The sequence below is a fragment of the Wolffia australiana genome, chromosome 6, assembly GCF_029677425.1.
Source record: "Wolffia australiana isolate 7733 chromosome 6, ASM2967742v1".
Classification (NCBI taxonomy): Eukaryota; Viridiplantae; Streptophyta; class Magnoliopsida; order Alismatales; family Araceae; genus Wolffia; species Wolffia australiana.
The window spans coordinates 7,524,231-7,542,500 of record NC_135840.1 but is presented as its reverse complement, the minus strand read 5'-3'; the positions used below and the strand labels follow the sequence as shown (position 1 = coordinate 7,542,500).

General features: G+C 40.8%; 1 protein-coding gene and 1 long non-coding RNA gene across 2 annotated transcripts; both read left to right on the top strand.

The window, feature by feature from the left end:
• Positions 1-258: 258 nt before the first annotated feature.
• LOC144704636 (uncharacterized) lies at positions 259-2,104 on the top strand. Its single transcript, XR_013581868.1, has 3 exons — positions 259-446; positions 534-596; positions 697-2,104. It is a non-coding gene; the product is annotated as an uncharacterized LOC144704636 (long non-coding RNA).
• A 213-nt stretch (positions 2,105-2,317) lies between these two features.
• Positions 2,318-4,901, top strand: LOC144704635 (NAC domain-containing protein 35-like). Its single transcript, XM_078577120.1, has 3 exons — positions 2,318-2,811; positions 3,265-3,533; positions 4,195-4,901. Exons 1-3 carry the CDS (start codon positions 2,586-2,588, stop codon positions 4,738-4,740), a joined length of 1,041 nt encoding a protein of 346 aa, XP_078433246.1. The 5' UTR covers positions 2,318-2,585; the 3' UTR covers positions 4,741-4,901.
• The last annotated feature ends 13,369 nt before the right edge of the window (positions 4,902-18,270 follow it).

The window sequence follows — 18,270 nt, the reverse complement described above, 5'->3', positions numbered from 1 at the left end:
AGAATAAGAGAGTATCTCTATCCTTGTATCGTGATCGACCAATGAGACCTACAGGCAATTTACAAGTCAGAAAAAAGTTATAAATTTCTATGGCGTAGTGGTGGTGAGACCCACTCTATTGGCTAAGGTGCCCGAAATTCTCTCTGGATCTTGGTAGGTCCATCCTGTCTGTCAGCCAGCACGCCGGTTGAGCTCTCATCTTTGACCATAAATCTCGCACGCTCATTGCTGGTCAGCACGTCAGCCCAAATCAAATGCCAACTTTCAAGAATCTCACCGCAACGGTTGATTTATTTAGAGACGTGGAAGAAGAAAATTTCTTCTCGTCTGTTTTAAAGGCGGCCGACTTTGGAGATTATGTGCCCTGCTGGTCCACCGAGCAAGCCACATGGAGATTTTGTCGACGTTTGGATGTCCATGACATGGTCTCAGTTAACAAAGTCGAGGTAATCGAAATATTGGCGTTTGCATATGGACCTACGAAGGGAACTGATATTTTTTGAGATAATTTTATCATTACTATCTCTTGCCAGTTTGCGATTGGATCGATGACTTACCTGTTGGGCCAGCTCCTCATATATAATGAAAATTTCGATGTGAGCTGGATGATACTAATATAACTCTGTTATCTTAATGTGTTGGATCCGATATCGGCGACACGGATGAAAGATAATGACCGTAACTTTGATTTTTCAGATAACAAGGATGATGGAAAAGAACTCTGATTCTTTTGCAGTTTTTTGTACTAGCATCGTGCTGATTACTTAACCGGCTACCTTTTTCATCGATGACCTCAATCACACTGTGTAAGCGGACCACTTTATTAACGGGGTCCCTGTACCCCGCCGCGGTCTGCTTCCATCATAAGAGCAACCTAAAGATGCGCGTTGAAATTAAGCCCCGGAGAACTAGCTTCTGCCGTAAGAATTCTCTAAGAATTGAGTTTGTTATTTATTTTTCGTATTTTCTTCATATTAAAGGGTTTAGAAATGTTGAGGATATCATTCGAGACATCAAAATGTGAAAAGAGAGATAACATCAGAATGCCATACAGGGTCAATCTCTTTCGATCGTAGTCATTTATTTAATTATCATCAAGGTAAAGATGAGATCTACGTGGGAGCTACGATTTTGCGGGGACTACAGTTGCATCTGGAAATGGAAAAAATGTCGAAGAGTTTATGCATTTGTCATGAACATTTCCACTCACTAATGTGGGTAGGTTGTCACTCGACATTTGGCTACCGCGGACCACTAGCACGAGGTCTGGCTCGCGGCCGCCATCTACGGCGGATGTTACTCTTTATACCTTTTAATTGCGTCTGGATACGTGGAGGCCATGCGAAGGCTGCAAAGCGCTCATTAATACCACCCACTGACAGATCGCAGATCAGCAGCAGTACATTCTCTTGTGTAACGTAAGAATGGGCATAGTATCTCTTATTCCCTGTCTTTCTCTCCAAATTATAAATAAAATCTATCATTTTTCCATATCTATTTCATCAACGAAACGGTCTACGACTCCCCCTTCCCCTTCGCCGACGCGGCATGCTTCTCGAGGACACGTCTCTCAAGTGATGAGGCTCTGGCTCGGTCAGCGATGCAGTGGTTGTGGTGGTCCAATGCCCGCGAAATCCCATAATTCAGTTACCCATTTGTTTATTCAATGAGTTATAAGTGGATCTATCCATCGCCGTATTTTTAGATTGGAGCATGTTCTAGAATATGAAAACCAAGTTTGTACGAATCATCTCCGACATTCGGGGGGATTTAGTATTCTGGGATGTCCCCTTATTTTTTTTACTGTTTGCAATATGAGATAACAGCGGTGTCATAAACTTTAACTTTTAGAGTATTTATTTTATGATATGTATACGACCAGGGATTCTCAAGATTTGCAAAAGTACGCTATGCGTAGAATTTCGAGATGTCGTCCTTTTTTTTTACTGCGCGGAGACCCAGACCCTGGAAAACGTTATTTTATTATTTTAGGAGCATCTATTTTATCTCAAGTAGACCAGGGATTCTTTTGCATCTCGTTCTACGTCCTTAAATCGGCATTTAAGAACTTTTTTGCCAACGAAATTCGCGGTTTAGTCATGATGGCCACCATTTAAACGTAGCTGTGTTTTGTCAAAGCCTAGTCTATCATGGCGCAGAAGGCAGTTACTTGTGCTCAAATAAGTAAATTCTCCGCTTCACGGAGAGCTATAAGTCATTATTCAAGCAATCGGAAAGACAGTATGAACGGGAAGGATAATTTATTATCATTTTGTTCATTCTCTGGCGTCTTTTTCGCATCTTTAAGAGCTCGTTCTCTCCCATCTGCACCCTCTATTTTCTCTCTCTTTTTCTTTCTATTTCGCGCTCGTCGGCCTTAACTATCTCTTCCCTACAATAATCAGATACAGGTCGAGTCGCACGTCTAGAAGAGAGAGCAGGGGAAGAGGACAGGCTGCTAGAAGATTACAGAAGCCTTCTGATAAAACCACCGCCTTCATTATATCGGAGAGATCTGGATAACAGATTAGCCACTTGTTTGCCAAAGTGTATATAGGCCTAAAATGAGAGCTTGAAGGGGGTAGATGAGTAAAACACTGAGGCGGCGCTCTGAAGACGTCGTTATGAACGACCGAGACGACGGTAACGATGGTCGCGAGCAAGATATCGTTATGCCTGGCTTTCGATTTCATCCGACCGAGGAGGAGCTTGTAGAATTCTACCTCCGATGGAAGGTTGAGGGAAGGCGTTTCAACGTTGACTTAATCACCTACCTCGATCTCTACCGATACGATCCTTGGGAGCTCCCCGGTATGACTGGACTGAATTCGTTTCTGGAGTTTTCTAAAATTATTCCTCCCAATCCCCCAACATATTAACTAAACTTGCTCAGAATCCTGAGCTCTCTAAAAAACTTCAACGTCAGCCCTTCCTAGGGTTAAGGATATGAACAGATCACAGCCATCGAGCTTGCTTGCCTTTGTAGTATTTTGTAAGTCGGTTTCAAACAGCGCAATTCTCCTTGATTTGTCGTCCAGATGGCCCTCTTACATTCTTATTTTTTTTCTTTCCATTTATCAATGCTTTCCACCATCTTAGAATCTTCTTACGTGGCGGCTGAAATAGTGTTCTCCAAGTTCTTCAAATTTAAGAATATGATTAAAGTATACTCTTGCCTGATCCGAGTTTTTTTATGGGTATTGCAGAGTCTTTGGATGTTATATTTTTTTCACCGTTGTCCCCTGATAAGATTTTTTACTGCAGCATTTGCTACAATCGGCGAGAAGGAATGGTTTTTCTATGTGCCCAGAGATCGCAAGTATAGGAACGGAGATCGGCCGAACCGAGTGACTACTTCAGGCTACTGGAAAGCAACTGGAGCAGACAGAATGATCAAAGGCGAGGGATCTCGTCCCATTGGACTGAAGAAAACCCTTGTCTTCTACTACGGGAAAGCGCCAAAAGGAGTTAGAACTTGTTGGATAATGAACGAATACCGGCTACCGCACGACCAGACAGATCTTTCGAAAAAGGTACTCACTCATTTCAGAATTACGTTTGGATGCATACCTTCTTTCAGGCGTACAGACTCCATAGATCATGCATGATATATGGATTAGAGTAAACATAATTTATACATCAACACTCATTTGAGAATTACGTACTCAGGTCAAGCTAACCATTATCTTATCTCTTCCCATCCACCATGGTGCCGTTTCACTCACGTTTTGTCCTTCTCTTCCTCGACGATTAGTACAATAGTAGTCATTTTTTGTGTTCTAGAAAATCAACATTTCTCTGTATTTTATGTCTGGCTATATGACGGAATGAAATTTCTTAGGGAAATTCACTTTAACGTCTAAAAATGATCGATGGGGAGTTATTGTCGTTCGGCTCTAACACGAGAATGATGGGAAGATTGCTGTACAGCCCTGTTTGTGCCAATTAAAACGATGGACCAGTAAGACGGATATACAGACAAAATGAGCTCATCAATTTTGTTCAAAGAACAGCGGAATCTCCACGTTCATATAAAAAACATTCTGGTTTCTCTATCTTTATTATCCCTTTCTATCTGTCTATCCCTCTCTCGTCGAGCTTTTAGGGTCCACATTTTCTTATTGCATCGCAATTCACTTTTCTTATTGATTTCCGAAATATTAATTTCTTGGAAAAATGAATATAACTTTTCAGGCAGAGATCTCTCTATGTCGAGTTTACAAACGGGCAGGTATCGGCGAGCCCAATCTTCCAGGAACAGTTTCATCGAAGGCATCGAGTTCGTCGAAAGCAGTGGGATCTGCTAAGAAGCAAAACCACCGGGATAAGGGCGTATACAGTTCCACAGGGGAGTCTTCATCCGACAAGGAAAAGACAGGCACAACGTCGCCGGCGCCGTTACTGTTGTGCACACGAAATATTTTTAGCAACGAAGAGACTGAAGACGAAGTGACCCCGTTTCAACAGCCCAAAAACATTGGAGAGCTCCAACCAGCTAGCAGGATTCTCAACTCTTTCTCGGCTTCAATGCCCGCCTCCATTGTTGATGAGTTCAATAGGGTAGTGGACTACCCTCATAGCTATCTCCCTGATCACCAAAGTCAACTGCAGAACCTCCTTCTTCCTCAGTCTCAGATTCCGAGCTTAACATCTCTGTCTACAGCTCAGACGAGCTTCGCAGACAAGATTTGGAGTTGGAACTCTTCTGCTTCGGACTCCTATACAGGTTTCAAAGGATAAGAACGATATAACAGGGAAATTTACAAACTAGTATATATTCTCCCGGATGCTCTTCTTCATCGCTGCCGCCATGAAAATCTTTTGTTAGTGTCACCAGAAAGAAAAATATTTGTCCAAGTTTTTTTCCTTTTTTGCTTATATAACGAGATATTCTTGCGGCACTTTGTAGAGAATTAGTGGGAGACTCAGGCACAAAGAATAATTGTTTGAAGAGAAAAAAAACAGCTAGATGATTTATGTGAAACTTCTGAAGGTGAGAGTAAGTGGAAATAAGATGACGCGACAAGGCACGTGAGCACAGCTCTTGTACGAAGATAGATTGTGTTGTAAATAAATCAGGCTGAAACCTCCCAAGTCAACCAGTTGGGAGATAGAATCAGGAAGATAGAAGCAAGACGAAGAATGGATCAACCAGTTGTGCAAAGCGTGGGAGAAAATGTGAACAAGAGATCAATGGAGAAGAGGGAAAGCAAGGAAAAAAATCAACACCCTTTTCTCCAATAAAAACTCCTCTTGACGGTTGTGTACTTGCAGATCTCTACTGTTCGCACGAGGAGAAAAACCCTTATAAATGAAGTAAATGTTGAAAACAGTCGAAGAGAGAGAAGAGTCGATCGAGACGAGAAGATTGGAATGAACAAATGAAGAGTTGATAAAGTGAAAGATGAAGAAGAAGTAGAAAGAAAGAATATGTTTTGATACAGGGCGCCTCAAGCCTTGTTTATAGCAGCGGGAGAAGCTTCTGGAGAAATGGTGTGTCTGGGGACCCGTTGCTCATGATGATGTGTCTTGGGACACGGCTGTAATGATGTTGGTAATGGCGTGTCTGGGAAGCTGGCGATGACAGAAGATGGTCGTGGAGTGCCGTTTGGTCCTTTGGGTGACGTGGCGTCGGTAGGTGTCTTGACATCCCCCGGCAAGCTCAGCTGGGGTGTGAGGTTGAGCTTGGACCTGAGTCGTTGGAACTGTTGCTTAGGAAGACTCTTGGTCAGCAGATCAGCAATTTGTGTGTGACTTGATGTAAATTGGAGTTGCAATTGATTTGCCGCCACTCGTTCACGAACAAAATGAAAGTCGATTTCTACGTGCTTCGTGCGTGCATGAAAGACCGGGTTCTGAGCGAGGTATGTAGCTCCAATGTTGTCACACCACAGAATGGGAGCCGCAGTCGGATGAAGTTGTAGTTCTCGCATGAGAGATTGAATCCAAATCAGCTCCGAAGTGGCATTGGCCAGGGCCTTGTATTCGGCCTCGGTGCTGGATCTGGATACAGTAAATTGTTTCTTTGAGTTCCAAGAGATCAGATTGTTGCCAAAATAGATGAGGTAACCACTTGTAGAGCGCCGATCCTTAGTGTCTCCTGCCCAATCGGCATCGCTGAAAACACTCAATTGGGATGTGTGTTAGAATAAAAAGTGAGAGAGTGGTGGGGTGTACCTTTCAGGTAGCGCAAAAGGTGTTTGACGGCTTTCCAATGGATGGGCTGCGGATCATGCATGTGCTGACATGCTTTGTTGATGGCGTAGCAGATGTCAGGATGCGAGATGGTGAGATACTGAAGAGAACCTACAATTTGGCGATAGAGAGTCGCATTGCAAGGCTCGGATGCCGCGCTAGGGGGTGTCATAGGAGCAGGAGTGATGGTGGGATTACAATTGTGCATGTTGGCATGTTTAAGTATAGTATGAAGATATGTGGATTGAGAAAGAAGAAGTCCATGCAAGTGAGGAAGTGGTTCGAGACTGAGAAATTGGCAAGCGGGGCTGAGATCACAAATTGCGAAGGCTTTGAGAAGAGATTGGAGAAGGGTTTGAATTTGAGAAGAATCCGAACCAATGACAAGGAAGTCGTCAACATAAATTAGAAGATATAACTGAGAAGTGGGTGTTATTTTAAAGAAAAGAGAGGAATCAATTCGAGAACCCGTGAATCTGAGAGAGATAAGATAAGTAGATAATTTTAAGAACCAAGCTCGAGGGGCTTGTTTGAGACCGTAGAGCAATTTTTGAAGAAGACAGAGATACGAAGGGAACTGAGGATGTTTAAAACCAGGGGCTTGCTGCATATAAATGGTTTCTTGGAGATCATCGTGGAGAAAAGCATTGGATATGTCAAGTTGATGGATGAACCATCGTTTGGAAACATCAATAGATAAAAGAAAATGTATAGAGGTTACCTTGATTACTGGACTAAACGTCTCTTGTTAGTCTAGGCCGGCGGTTTGACGGTAACCCTGAGCCACGAGTCGTGCTTTATAGCGATTAATGGAGCCATCCGGACTTGTCTTGAGATGAAAAATCCACTTGCATCCTAGCACACGAACTTTAGGGATAGGAGGGATGAGTGTCCACGTACCATTTTTAAGGAGAGCTTGAAATTCATCAATCATGGCGCGTTGCCAGGCCGGATGGCGAGCGGCGATGGCATTGGAGGTGGGTTCAAAAGGGAGTTTGTGGAGCGAGTAACACTGAGGGGGTGTGAAGGGGGGGACGGTGGAGGCATACAGGTGGCTGAGAGTGCTAGTTGGGCGATTTGATGAGTGGTGTGATGGATTGGGTGATAAGGTGTTGACGGTGTTAGATAGTTGGGTAGGGTTGGAAGAGGTTTGAGTCGTGTCTGAGGGGAGAGGAGAGGCAATTGATGGTGTATTGGATACGGGGGAATTGGTTGTGAGGGATGAGGTATTTGATGGAATTGGAAGTGGACGAGAGAGGGTTGGCCGTGATCCGAGAATACCAGGGTCTGATAAAGGCGCAGAGGTGACATTGGTAGTATATGAAGAGGATACGGGGGGGAAAATGGAAATTGATTTTCATCAAAATTGGCATCACGTGAGATATAAATCTTACATGTTTGTGGAGAGAGGCAACGATAACCATGATGATGCATGCTGTAGCCGAGGAAAATACATTGTTCCGAGTGCATACTTAGCTTGTTTGCCATGTAAGCACGTAGATTGGGAAAGCAGAGGCACCCGAAGGTTTTAAGAAAGTTCTAATTTGGTATACGTTGATAAATTACCTGAAATGGTGATTTGTTTTCGAGTAGAGGAGTTGGCATTCGATTGATGAGAAAATTCGATGTAGACACGGCCTCATCCCAAAATTTTGAAGGTAACTGTGCCTGGTGGAGCATCACAAGGGAGGTTTCAATGATGTGACAATGTTTGCGCTCTGCTGCTCCCTTTTGTTGTAGAGTGTGCAGACATGAGATACGGTGGATGATGCCATGTTCTTGCAGATGCTTGGTAAGTGCTTGAAATTCACCCCCTCCATCCGATTGGAAAGCATATGTTTTGGCGGAGAATTGACGTTACACTAGAGCTTGAAACTGGACGAAGGTGGCGAGAACATCGCTTTTAGCTTTGAGCGGGTAAAGCCAGGTGTACCTGCTAAAATCATCTACAAATATAACATAATATAGATAATTAAGATGCGATCTAATAGGAACTAGCCACCAGAGATCGGAGTGAATGAGCTGTAGTGGATGAGCGGAATGATGGTGAGATGTAGAGAATGGAAGTTGATGGGATTTTGATAAACAGCAAGAAACACATGTAGAGTACATTGACAGATGACTGAGTGGAAGACCATATTGTGTTATGGTGCGATTCAAAATGTTAAAAGACGGATGTCCAAGCAGGCTGTGCCATGTAGCATAAGAGCTGCGTTCGCCAAGATACGCTTGGGGAGTAACGTAGGGAGGCAGAGTATATATGCCCACATCAGTGCTACCCTGGAGGAGGACCTGTCCGGTAGCTCGATCCTCCACAAGGAAATGATTAGGAAAAAATTCCAAAGAAACATTATTGTCATTAGTGAATTTTTTGACATAAAGAAGATTACGAGTGATCTGAGGTACGTGTAAGATATTTTTAAGGTGAAGGGGGCACGAAGAGGAGGACAGCGTAGAAGAACCTGAAGAGTGTATGTGCAAACCTGTGCCGTCACCGATGAAAAGTTGATCAGGCCTGGAGTAGAGTTGTGGATCAAGGATGACATTGGGATATGGTGTAACATGGTGCATTGCACCGCTGTCAGGATACCAATAGGAGGTAGGAGTGCTGGATGATGGCACACTGTATGCCTGAGGAGATCTTGTTGGAGGATCAAATGGAGATGGAGGTCGAGAGTGTGTGCTTCGCACATCTGGTTGACCACGAAGATTTTGGGGAGTGTATGTGTGATTAAATCACACATAGCATTCGAGAGCTCGGTGCCCAGTTCTTGAGCAAATTTGGCAACGAGGAGGAGGTCTTCCACTTTGAGTGAAACGAGCATTGCCTCGGCCATTTCCTCTGCCAAACCCGCCTCGGCCTCCATTGTTGTTGTCAGACTTTCCCTGACTTTGAGTGTTACTTGTTGCAGGAGTCGCTTGTGCTTGATTTGTTGTAGCTGGGAAGTTGGTCGTTGTTTCTTTGATGCCTTGGTGACGCGTTAGCATTGCGTCGTGGTCGCGTAAATGGGAAAGAACTGTTTCAAAACTCATAGGAAAAGTTGCAGCACGTCCCGTTGTAATAACAGGTGCATATTGAGGTCTGAGTCCTCGTAGCAAAGGGCGGATGAGGGAGCGTTGATCTATACGCTCGCCAAATGCTGCCAATGCATTTCCGAGATTCCTGAATCCATAGATATACTCCTCAAGAGTTTGGTTACCTTTGTTTAAGGTATGTAGCTTGCCGAGCAGCTCTTGTACTCTGGCTTCTGCTGACAATGCGAAGTCCTCTACGACGATGTCCCATGCTATTTTGGCCGTTACTGCTTCAGTAACACATCCTATGACGGATTCTGTCATGGATGAAACCGAGAATGTGAGAACATGTTGGTCGAAATACCACCAATCATCGTCTGGATTGGAAGCTTCCTCTAGGGGATCATCAGTAATATGCGTCAGTAGGCGATGAGATTTCAGTGTGGGTAATACCTAAGTCTTCCACATGACATAGTTTTCCTTTGTAAGTTTGGTGGTGGGAACCAATGCAAATGAGATCTGAGTTTTGGATCGTTTCTTAAGAGGTTTCTCTAGAGCAGCATGAAGGGAGCTGTGCGATGAGGAATCAGAGAAGATTTCCTCTTCATTCATTTCTTCCGTAGGGCCTTTGATCTTAGGCTCCGATACCATTTTGAAAACAGTTGAAGAGAGAGAAGAGTCGATCGAGACGAGAAGATTGGAATGAACAAATGAAGAGTTGATAAAGTGAAAGATGAAGAAGAAGAAGTAGAAAGAAAGAATATGTTTTGATATAGGGTGCCTCAAGCCTTGTTTATAGCAACGGGAGAAGCTTTTGGAGACGCCGTGTGTTTGGGGACCTGTTGCTCATGATGACGTGTCTTGGGAAATGGCATTAATGATGTTGGTAATGACGTGTCTGGGAAGCTAGCGATGACAGAAGATGGTGGCGGAGTGCCGTTAGGTCCTTTGGGTGACGTGGCGTCGGTAGGTGTCTTGATAGTAAAGACTTAGGCCCGTAAGGTCCTTGCTTAAGGGAGAAATGCGAAGTACAACCTTAGGCTTCGCATGTGGGGCACTCCTGCAGGATATTTGACTCCACAGTTGCCAAAGGCTGTTTGGCCCCTCTTTCAAATTGCAAGCTTTTCATCTGCGACGACTCCTTGCAACATGAAGTATCATAAAAAAACATTTGCAATGATAATTCATTATGTGCACCTCCTAAAGAATCATATCCTCAGCATCAAAATATTTTCAACTGTGATGGTCTGATTCTTTACCAACCAAATACACTTTGACCATTGGAAAAACTAATATCAACCTTGTCAGACACATACTCTGATAAGATGTTTTAACAACAATTTTCCTTGCCTATTTTTTACAATACACCAACAGATTGAAGAGAAGACTTGCATCATGCAAGACTACCATCCACTATAAACATGTTATATGTCACATGTATTGGTAAACATTAGAAAACTCTCATTTTTATCAAACTTAACAAAATTTTCATTACATGACCAAAAACCCTAGATATTAAAGAACCCCATCTACAAATATCTATGGACTATAAGCCAATCACACACAACACATCTACTTCAGTACTTACTAGTAGAAATATGTTCATTCTTATGCAAGTATGATGCGCATAATGAATACCAAGAAATAAATGCAAAAATTAATGAATTATAATGAGATGCACATAATGTAATAATGCCTTATATTTAAATTTGTATTCCAGGGTACCTAAGCATCGGATCTTTGTGAAAGAAATCAAGATATATTGATATTATGGCACTTTCTGCTCCTACTCATATGATGAGTATGGTTGCTTGATTAATTTAAATTCATCCAGGAAAAATATTTAAAGAATTCACGTGGTACATTAATTATTGATAAATACATGGTCTATTGATATAACAAATTTAGTATGTATTTATAATTTTTAAGACTAAACCCACTTGAATACATTAAATTTAAGTGGATATTTTCTCATATTCTTGAGTTTGTTTCAACCCAAAGACTTAAGTAAAATATGTGGCAACAACCTCGAACAAAGGAGGAAGCCCAATCCCCCACCTGAAGCAGAATGTGAGGCCCAATATACAAATATATGGAGCTAAGACCAAAATAAAGCTGTACAGATCAAGTCAATTGAAAAAATATTTTATGGATCTAAATTGGCTTTATATTTTGAAGTTATTTTCAAGATCTGGACCATACCAGGACGATGATATGGGATTCTAAATATGTCATCGTGGCTCTCCAATTTGAAGTCATCATCCAAGTGGAAAGGAGCAGTGGAGCATCACTGCTAAATGCCCTTTCTCTGATTTGTAATTTCAATCCTTGGGTTTTGCTCCCAGGTGCTACCAGTGAAGAGTACTATAGCTTTTTAAGAATCCTTGGTTCCTTTCTTAATACGGAGAGGTGAGGAATATATATTTCTACAGGGTTAAATAATGTTTAAGAATGATGGTACTGTGATTCTATGGGGTTAAAAATTTATTGTGATCGTTTTCGTTGATATTGTCACCAAATTTCTATGTTATTATTCCAGCAGATAACCTATACCCAGAGCTTTCTATTGCCACCGACTGCTTTCCAAAAATTCTACAAGCAGAAAAGCTATGTAGATTCAAAGTGACCGCACATCACATTCAGTCGCAGTAACTTGCACCCATACTCTGCTCCTGAAACACATGCAGCACCTAAAAAGCACTTTCAAGCCTAAATTTGTTTTCAAATGTGGGAAAGTTTTGATGCAACAAATGGAGTCCCTAGGCCTCCACCTACTGACCAGTCCCCCCTTTGCCCACCCACACCAAACCTCAAGCTTACATGGCACATGGATCAGCTAAGGTCAATATACGTCATTCATTTGATTTATGAAAAATAAATTTTGTCTCACTTTATTCATATAAATGTGATAAATGCATAAAAGTATTTAGATAAATTTGGTAAAATTCATAAAAGCCCCAAAAATATATTCTCTTTACCAAAATTAATTATTATTGAATTATATTGAATTTAAATAATTTTTCTCACGATTTTCTCAAATATAAAAGATATAAAATAGAAAATTTGAATCAACATATAGAATAACGTGTAACATGATATATTTTTTCTAAACTTTAATATTTCATTTTGAATTTTATAAAAATTCATAAGTTAAATTTCTGCCTCCATGTGGATCGACCTTGTACCTGCCTTTTATTATTTTTGGTTTATATATAAATATGTATAAACAGAAAATCATTATAGTATGGTGTCTTTTCTAAACTATGACAATATTCAAAAACTCATAAATTGGGGCTTAAGATTGAGCTGCCTGAAGGTAGTTCATTCTTAGATATTTATGATGATGATGTTTAGGATATTATAGAAAGTATTTCAGAGATTGACCTAAAATACAAACTAATGTCTGTCTTATGCAAGGAGTCATAATGGGAATAACACAAACTATAAGCAGGAAGTCTTAATAGTAGAAGGGGAAGATAAATACACTAAGAGAGAAGCAAAACATGAGTATAAGGCACTAAATAAATTCACAAGGTAACTCTAATTTTTAAAATAAATTCCATGAATTTTTGTTACAAGAAAAAATTCTTGTTGCATTTTCTCCTGTAGGGAGCATTGATTTTACTAAAATCAATGTAATTTGATGTGAATTAAATTTTACGTCGTAGATTTACCTTCATCATTGAGAAAGACCCAGATCCACAAGGTGACAGTTATTCAGCAAAAGACTAATTTAGGTTTTGATTAAAAATATCTGTAGAAGTTTTTAAAGAAAAACATGTTCCAAGGGACAGTTTTTAGGATTTTTAATTTTAAAATATTTTTAATATTACCAAAATGGATGTAGGCCATGTGATATGTCTCTACGGTTGTGTTGTAGTGTGCATGCGTCAAGGCTTGAGGCACCAAGCACGACAACCCAAATGAGTACCGAAGTGGAAGAGGTGCCAAAACGGGTTAGAGGCGTGTGGAGTGTGATGGGGGATCATCGCGACTACATCGACACGGGACGAGTTCAACCGTGCTGCGCTGCTTGAGCTGACGTTCATGATCCCAGCTTCAAGTATGTGACATAGTTATTACTTGTAAGTATTTCACTTTATTTCTTTGCATTTTAATTTCCCCAAACGATTCTGATTGGGCTAATGTTTTGGGCCTCTTTCGTTTTTTCTTTCGTCTCTTTGTAATGTACGTTTATGGGGTATATCATCTCGAGATGGTTTTTCCCCTTTATTGGCCACTTGGGCATCCTCCCTCCCTATATAAAGGGATGGTATGTCCAATGATGCCGCAGACTGTCTTGAAACTTAAAAGTATATTATTATTTAGAGTTTCTTGTTTCCCTCTTAGAGAGTAGCCGTTACCACTTTCTAGATCTAGACCGAGATGAGTTCGTGGCCTCTCACCGCATGTGCCAGATTCATCACATGGAGATCACTTTGTGGAAGAACCACGGTCGACGACACCCCATCTCATTGCTCTCTCGAGTTCTTGGAGCAGTTCAAGAATGTGCTTCACCTTACGCCGATCTGCAAGAATTCCCCTCGGATTTTCTTTTGGTGCGCCACATCCTTGATCGTTTGATCTTGTCACGGCCGTGTGTGTACCATACAAGAAACCCCTTCCTTGATTGGTTATTCATTTCAAGAATCAATGAGAAGGCCTCTGGCAACCATTCTCGGTGACCATCCCATTTCACCATGCCAAGCTGTGTTCGCGCCATTGCCATCGCCATCGAGCTTATGCACCGCTGTTGCCTCTGTGCCTGCATAGTGTCCGCACATCCTCGCACCACGTTGCACGCGTAGGCACACAATTACGCCCTCCCATCGCTCCATATTGCCAGAGCGGTGCGCATCCCCAGTGAAGCCAGTTGCGTGCCTGGCTTTTAAATGCCATTGCTAAGGGACTAGCAATGATTTAACTTGGGGGGTCTGATAACATGCATTTCTAGTGCCTTATATTATTATATTTGTGTGTCTTTATGCATTAAATTACTCATATTTGCATGTTATCAAGCTTAAAATGATTACATCTATTTTTAGAACAAATTTCTGAATTTTTTGTATTTTTAGGATTTTTCTAACAGTATATTCTAAAAGAATATAACTTTTGAGACAGAATATGATTTTTATTGAATTTTTGGATATTAAATTTGGAAAGATATGATTTTTCAGAGTCAAAATATATATTTATACGTATTTTTTGGGCTTTTATTTGATTTAACATGAAATTTTAAGTATTTTGGTTTTTTTATGGCATAGGGTGACGTAGCATGCCGATGCGCTGCCACATTAGCATCGAGAAAGAGATTTTTTTTCTTTTGTTTTTGTCCTTTTGACATGTACATGTGGCACGGTATACAAAAAGTCGCGGAATACGAAAAGCCACGGAATACAAAAAGCCATGGAATATGAAAAGCCACGAAATACGAAAAGCCACAAAATACCAAGTGCTTTGACTTCTTAACAGGCACAAAACTGATGACATTGATGAGGAGAGAGAAGAAATTAAAGGCTAGGATTGCTTCAACTTCCAACGGCCATAACTTTTGATCTTCCCCTCCTCTTTCTATCCATACCTCTAATGTATAAATAGAGGCCTTGATCATTGTAAAAATCATCTTGAACTTGCTTCCTACTTGTGTAGGCTGATTGAAAGATAGTGAGTTTTGCGATCCATCAAGAGTGTTCTTGGTGTCCTGAGTGTGTGGGAAGAAGCATTGGAGAAGAGGGGGAGCTTACCGGCACTCGTAAATCACCGTGATCCTGGCGGAACGTAAGGATCGAAGGTAAGTGTCCTCGCCTTACGTTGTCTCTTTCCCGTCACTTTATTTAGCATAATTAGGATTTATCATCGAACTTGCACTCTCATTTCACTCGTGTTCCTCGTCTCTCCATCCGTGCCATCATACCACTCCATATCCAACCACTATACTCATCCATCCTATCGTTCATCGTCATATCCATCACAATCACTTACTCTTTTCTTTCAGTTAAATTAGCTCATAATTACGTATCTTTTATAGATACCACTAGCTCACCTCCTCAAATCTTGCTTTCATCCATCCTCTCGGCCATCGTCACTAGTATAAGAAAGTAATTCCTTAATCATCGTTCCCTGTGGAGAAGATCCGTACTCATCACTATCTAAGTATTAAGTACGGTTAAATATATTTTTATTGAATAATCTCAATCACCAATGACGAATTTTAACCCTGAAATTGAGATTATTAGTGCCCTGTTAGCCCCACCCCCTGATCGCGCAACAAGCATTCTTCTCACTGTGCACGTTTCCAGCGTAGGCCGCAGTGTGCGTCATTAGTGCCGCTGGGCTCGTGCGCCGTGAGTACGGCCACACTGCGTGCATTCAGCGCAATCGCACTGGCCGCTCTCTACCGCCACCCCACCACTCTACTTGGTTGGACGTCATTACCATGTCGTCGATTGCTGATGACTCGAATCATTCCGACTACGCTCTCTAGAGTCTCCACCCACTACAGATTGTGTGACTTCCAGGTACCATCGCTCCCTCCCTTCTTACATTATTATCACCTGTTGTAGTGTCGTCTTTTGCTATCTGTTCTATCTGCGGGTTTTAAAATACAACACATAGGATAGCCACATTCATCAAGTGTTAGGATAATTCTTGTGGTTAAGAATTGGATTACTTGATAACGAGAGTTGTGGATGCCTATGGGTGAATTTTATGAGTCGTTGGGAGTTTGATCGTGACGATCCCCTTCCTAAAAGTCAATTGAATTGGATTTTCTGAATAGACAGCTTGCCTCTATTTACTCGTCAAGAGTTATTTCTAAAGGGCATTCACACCTTTCCGTGTGATTTTCTCCAAATTCTTGTGTTGTAACATGTGACGTGTGATCCCAACGACTACACATTACATCAGAGTGTTAAGGCTTGACTCCAAGCATGGTGGTGCATTGAGTGGATGTTGAGGTGTGTGGCATGATCGACTTGCAGCTACACTAAGGCCCATGGCCCACAGGCATGCGGAGTGCTGGGGGGGGAGGGGGGCCACTATTGGAGCAACGGTAGAGGACTACAGCCTAGTACTGCCAGTGTGCATGCCGGCCCGACGGTGCTGGAGCACTAGAATGGAATTGCATGGGTTGAACTCCTCTATATTCTTATATGGGTCTCACGCCCATGTAAAGGCTATAACTACTGATGTATCTTTAAATGTGTTGTAGAAAATGCATCAAGGTTCTGTTAGTGGCATTGCTCAACCTCCTTTAAACCTCCAAGACATTTCAAACATTTGCTAGAGACTTCCACAACCCAAGGGAAGGCTGCTCAAATGTTACTACCCAGGCATTGAGGACGGTGCACATTCAATTTGAGCATTGCTTTTAGCTGCAAATTTGACCAGAAAGGACAAGTCATAGGCTCTTGCCACCATTCAATGCTCTAAAATCATTATGTTAAAATTTTCTCATGTGGCATGGCTTTACAATTCTGTTTATTGCATAAATAATGACTTTTCCATTTGGCCTCATGTCAGCATATTTAGTCTGGATTTATTTCTAAAAAGTCGTATTATTTTCTATTTTTTCCACATTTTCCTGTGTACTGTGATTACATGACCACAGTTATGATTGTACCCATATGCGTTGTGAAATCTGATGTCTTAATGGGCCATTTCCAAATGAATTGTAATTAAACCAGAACCAAAAAAAAGAAATGAATGAGGGTGCGACACGAGGAGGAAATATGCCTATTAAACTAAATACCCTAAAAGCAATTAAGGCCTTAAAGAAATAACAAAATACTTCTCTAAAATTAAGTTTTCCCAGGTAGTCAGAAGTCTAAAAAAATATAAAAAATACCAAAAAATACAAAAAAAACAAATAAATAGTTTCAATAATTATATACTGCATTGTCTTGTTTTTAAATAAATGTTGGCCAATTCAAAGTCAGAAATGTACGTAAAAATTAAAAATAGTAAAGATGGATTGGAATAATGCTCTTTAGGTAAATTTATATATTAATTCACAATAACATGCTGTTATGATCCTTTTATCAAAACTAAACATGAAATTGCATGATATCAATTTGTTTATTTGAATTTGATGAATTCTGAATCATGATATCAATGGGACGCCAATACCGATGGAATGTGTAGGGAAGTAATGAGAACATTGCATTCTAACTTTTGTTAAAATTTATGTTTAGAAATAGGAAATAGAATGTGCACTTGAGAGAAAGAAATACATATTATAGAGAGAGAGAAAATGGTAGCAAAATGGACCACCAAAGAGGGAAAGTGATGCAAAAGAAAATAAAATTAAAGGAGATGGATAGGAATAATGGTAAAACTTTAGGTACAGGTTCATAAGTTGCTAATGCTTTTGTCTTCAGCCCCCAATGACTCTCTCTAAACTTTTATTTGTATATTGTTGCAGTATCAAATATTTGAATAGCCAAGAATTTCAGAATTACTTAAATTAACATGTAGAACTTTCCAGATCTTGGAGAGCCTTCGTTTTCTATATAGACACTGCTAGATTATATCTAAAATGAGGCAAAGAGAGAGGGATGTTAGGTTTTTACATTGGTGCGGTAACTAAAATGTACATCTATTATAATCTATTTTTTCTCCCGACTAATACTTCCACTTTCTCATTAATTATGAACTGTCACTAGAATTTTGTGGTCCAACTCTGGAGGGAAGTAAGATGGATTTGTGGTGGGGTTTGTGATGTCAAAGTGGAAGAAATGAATGGAGATGGTAGTGGAACTTTTGGTATAGGTTCGTAAAGTGTGAATGTTTATATTTTAATCCCCTAAAGCCTTTTCCTAAACTTTCATCATTAGTTTTTCCTAGATCACACATTTTTTCTGTGCAAGAAAGTGATATAACCAGACTGATTGTAACTTTAAGATACTTTAAGTAACCAGAATGAACTCCCACGTTGCCAGGAGATTCATTGTCTTTTTGTCAAGCTACTGCCATAACATGTATAAATTGATGATAACTTTCAAAATCTGATGGAGTGTTCCAACGTCTTGACACTCATCCCATTTAATATCTATAAAAATC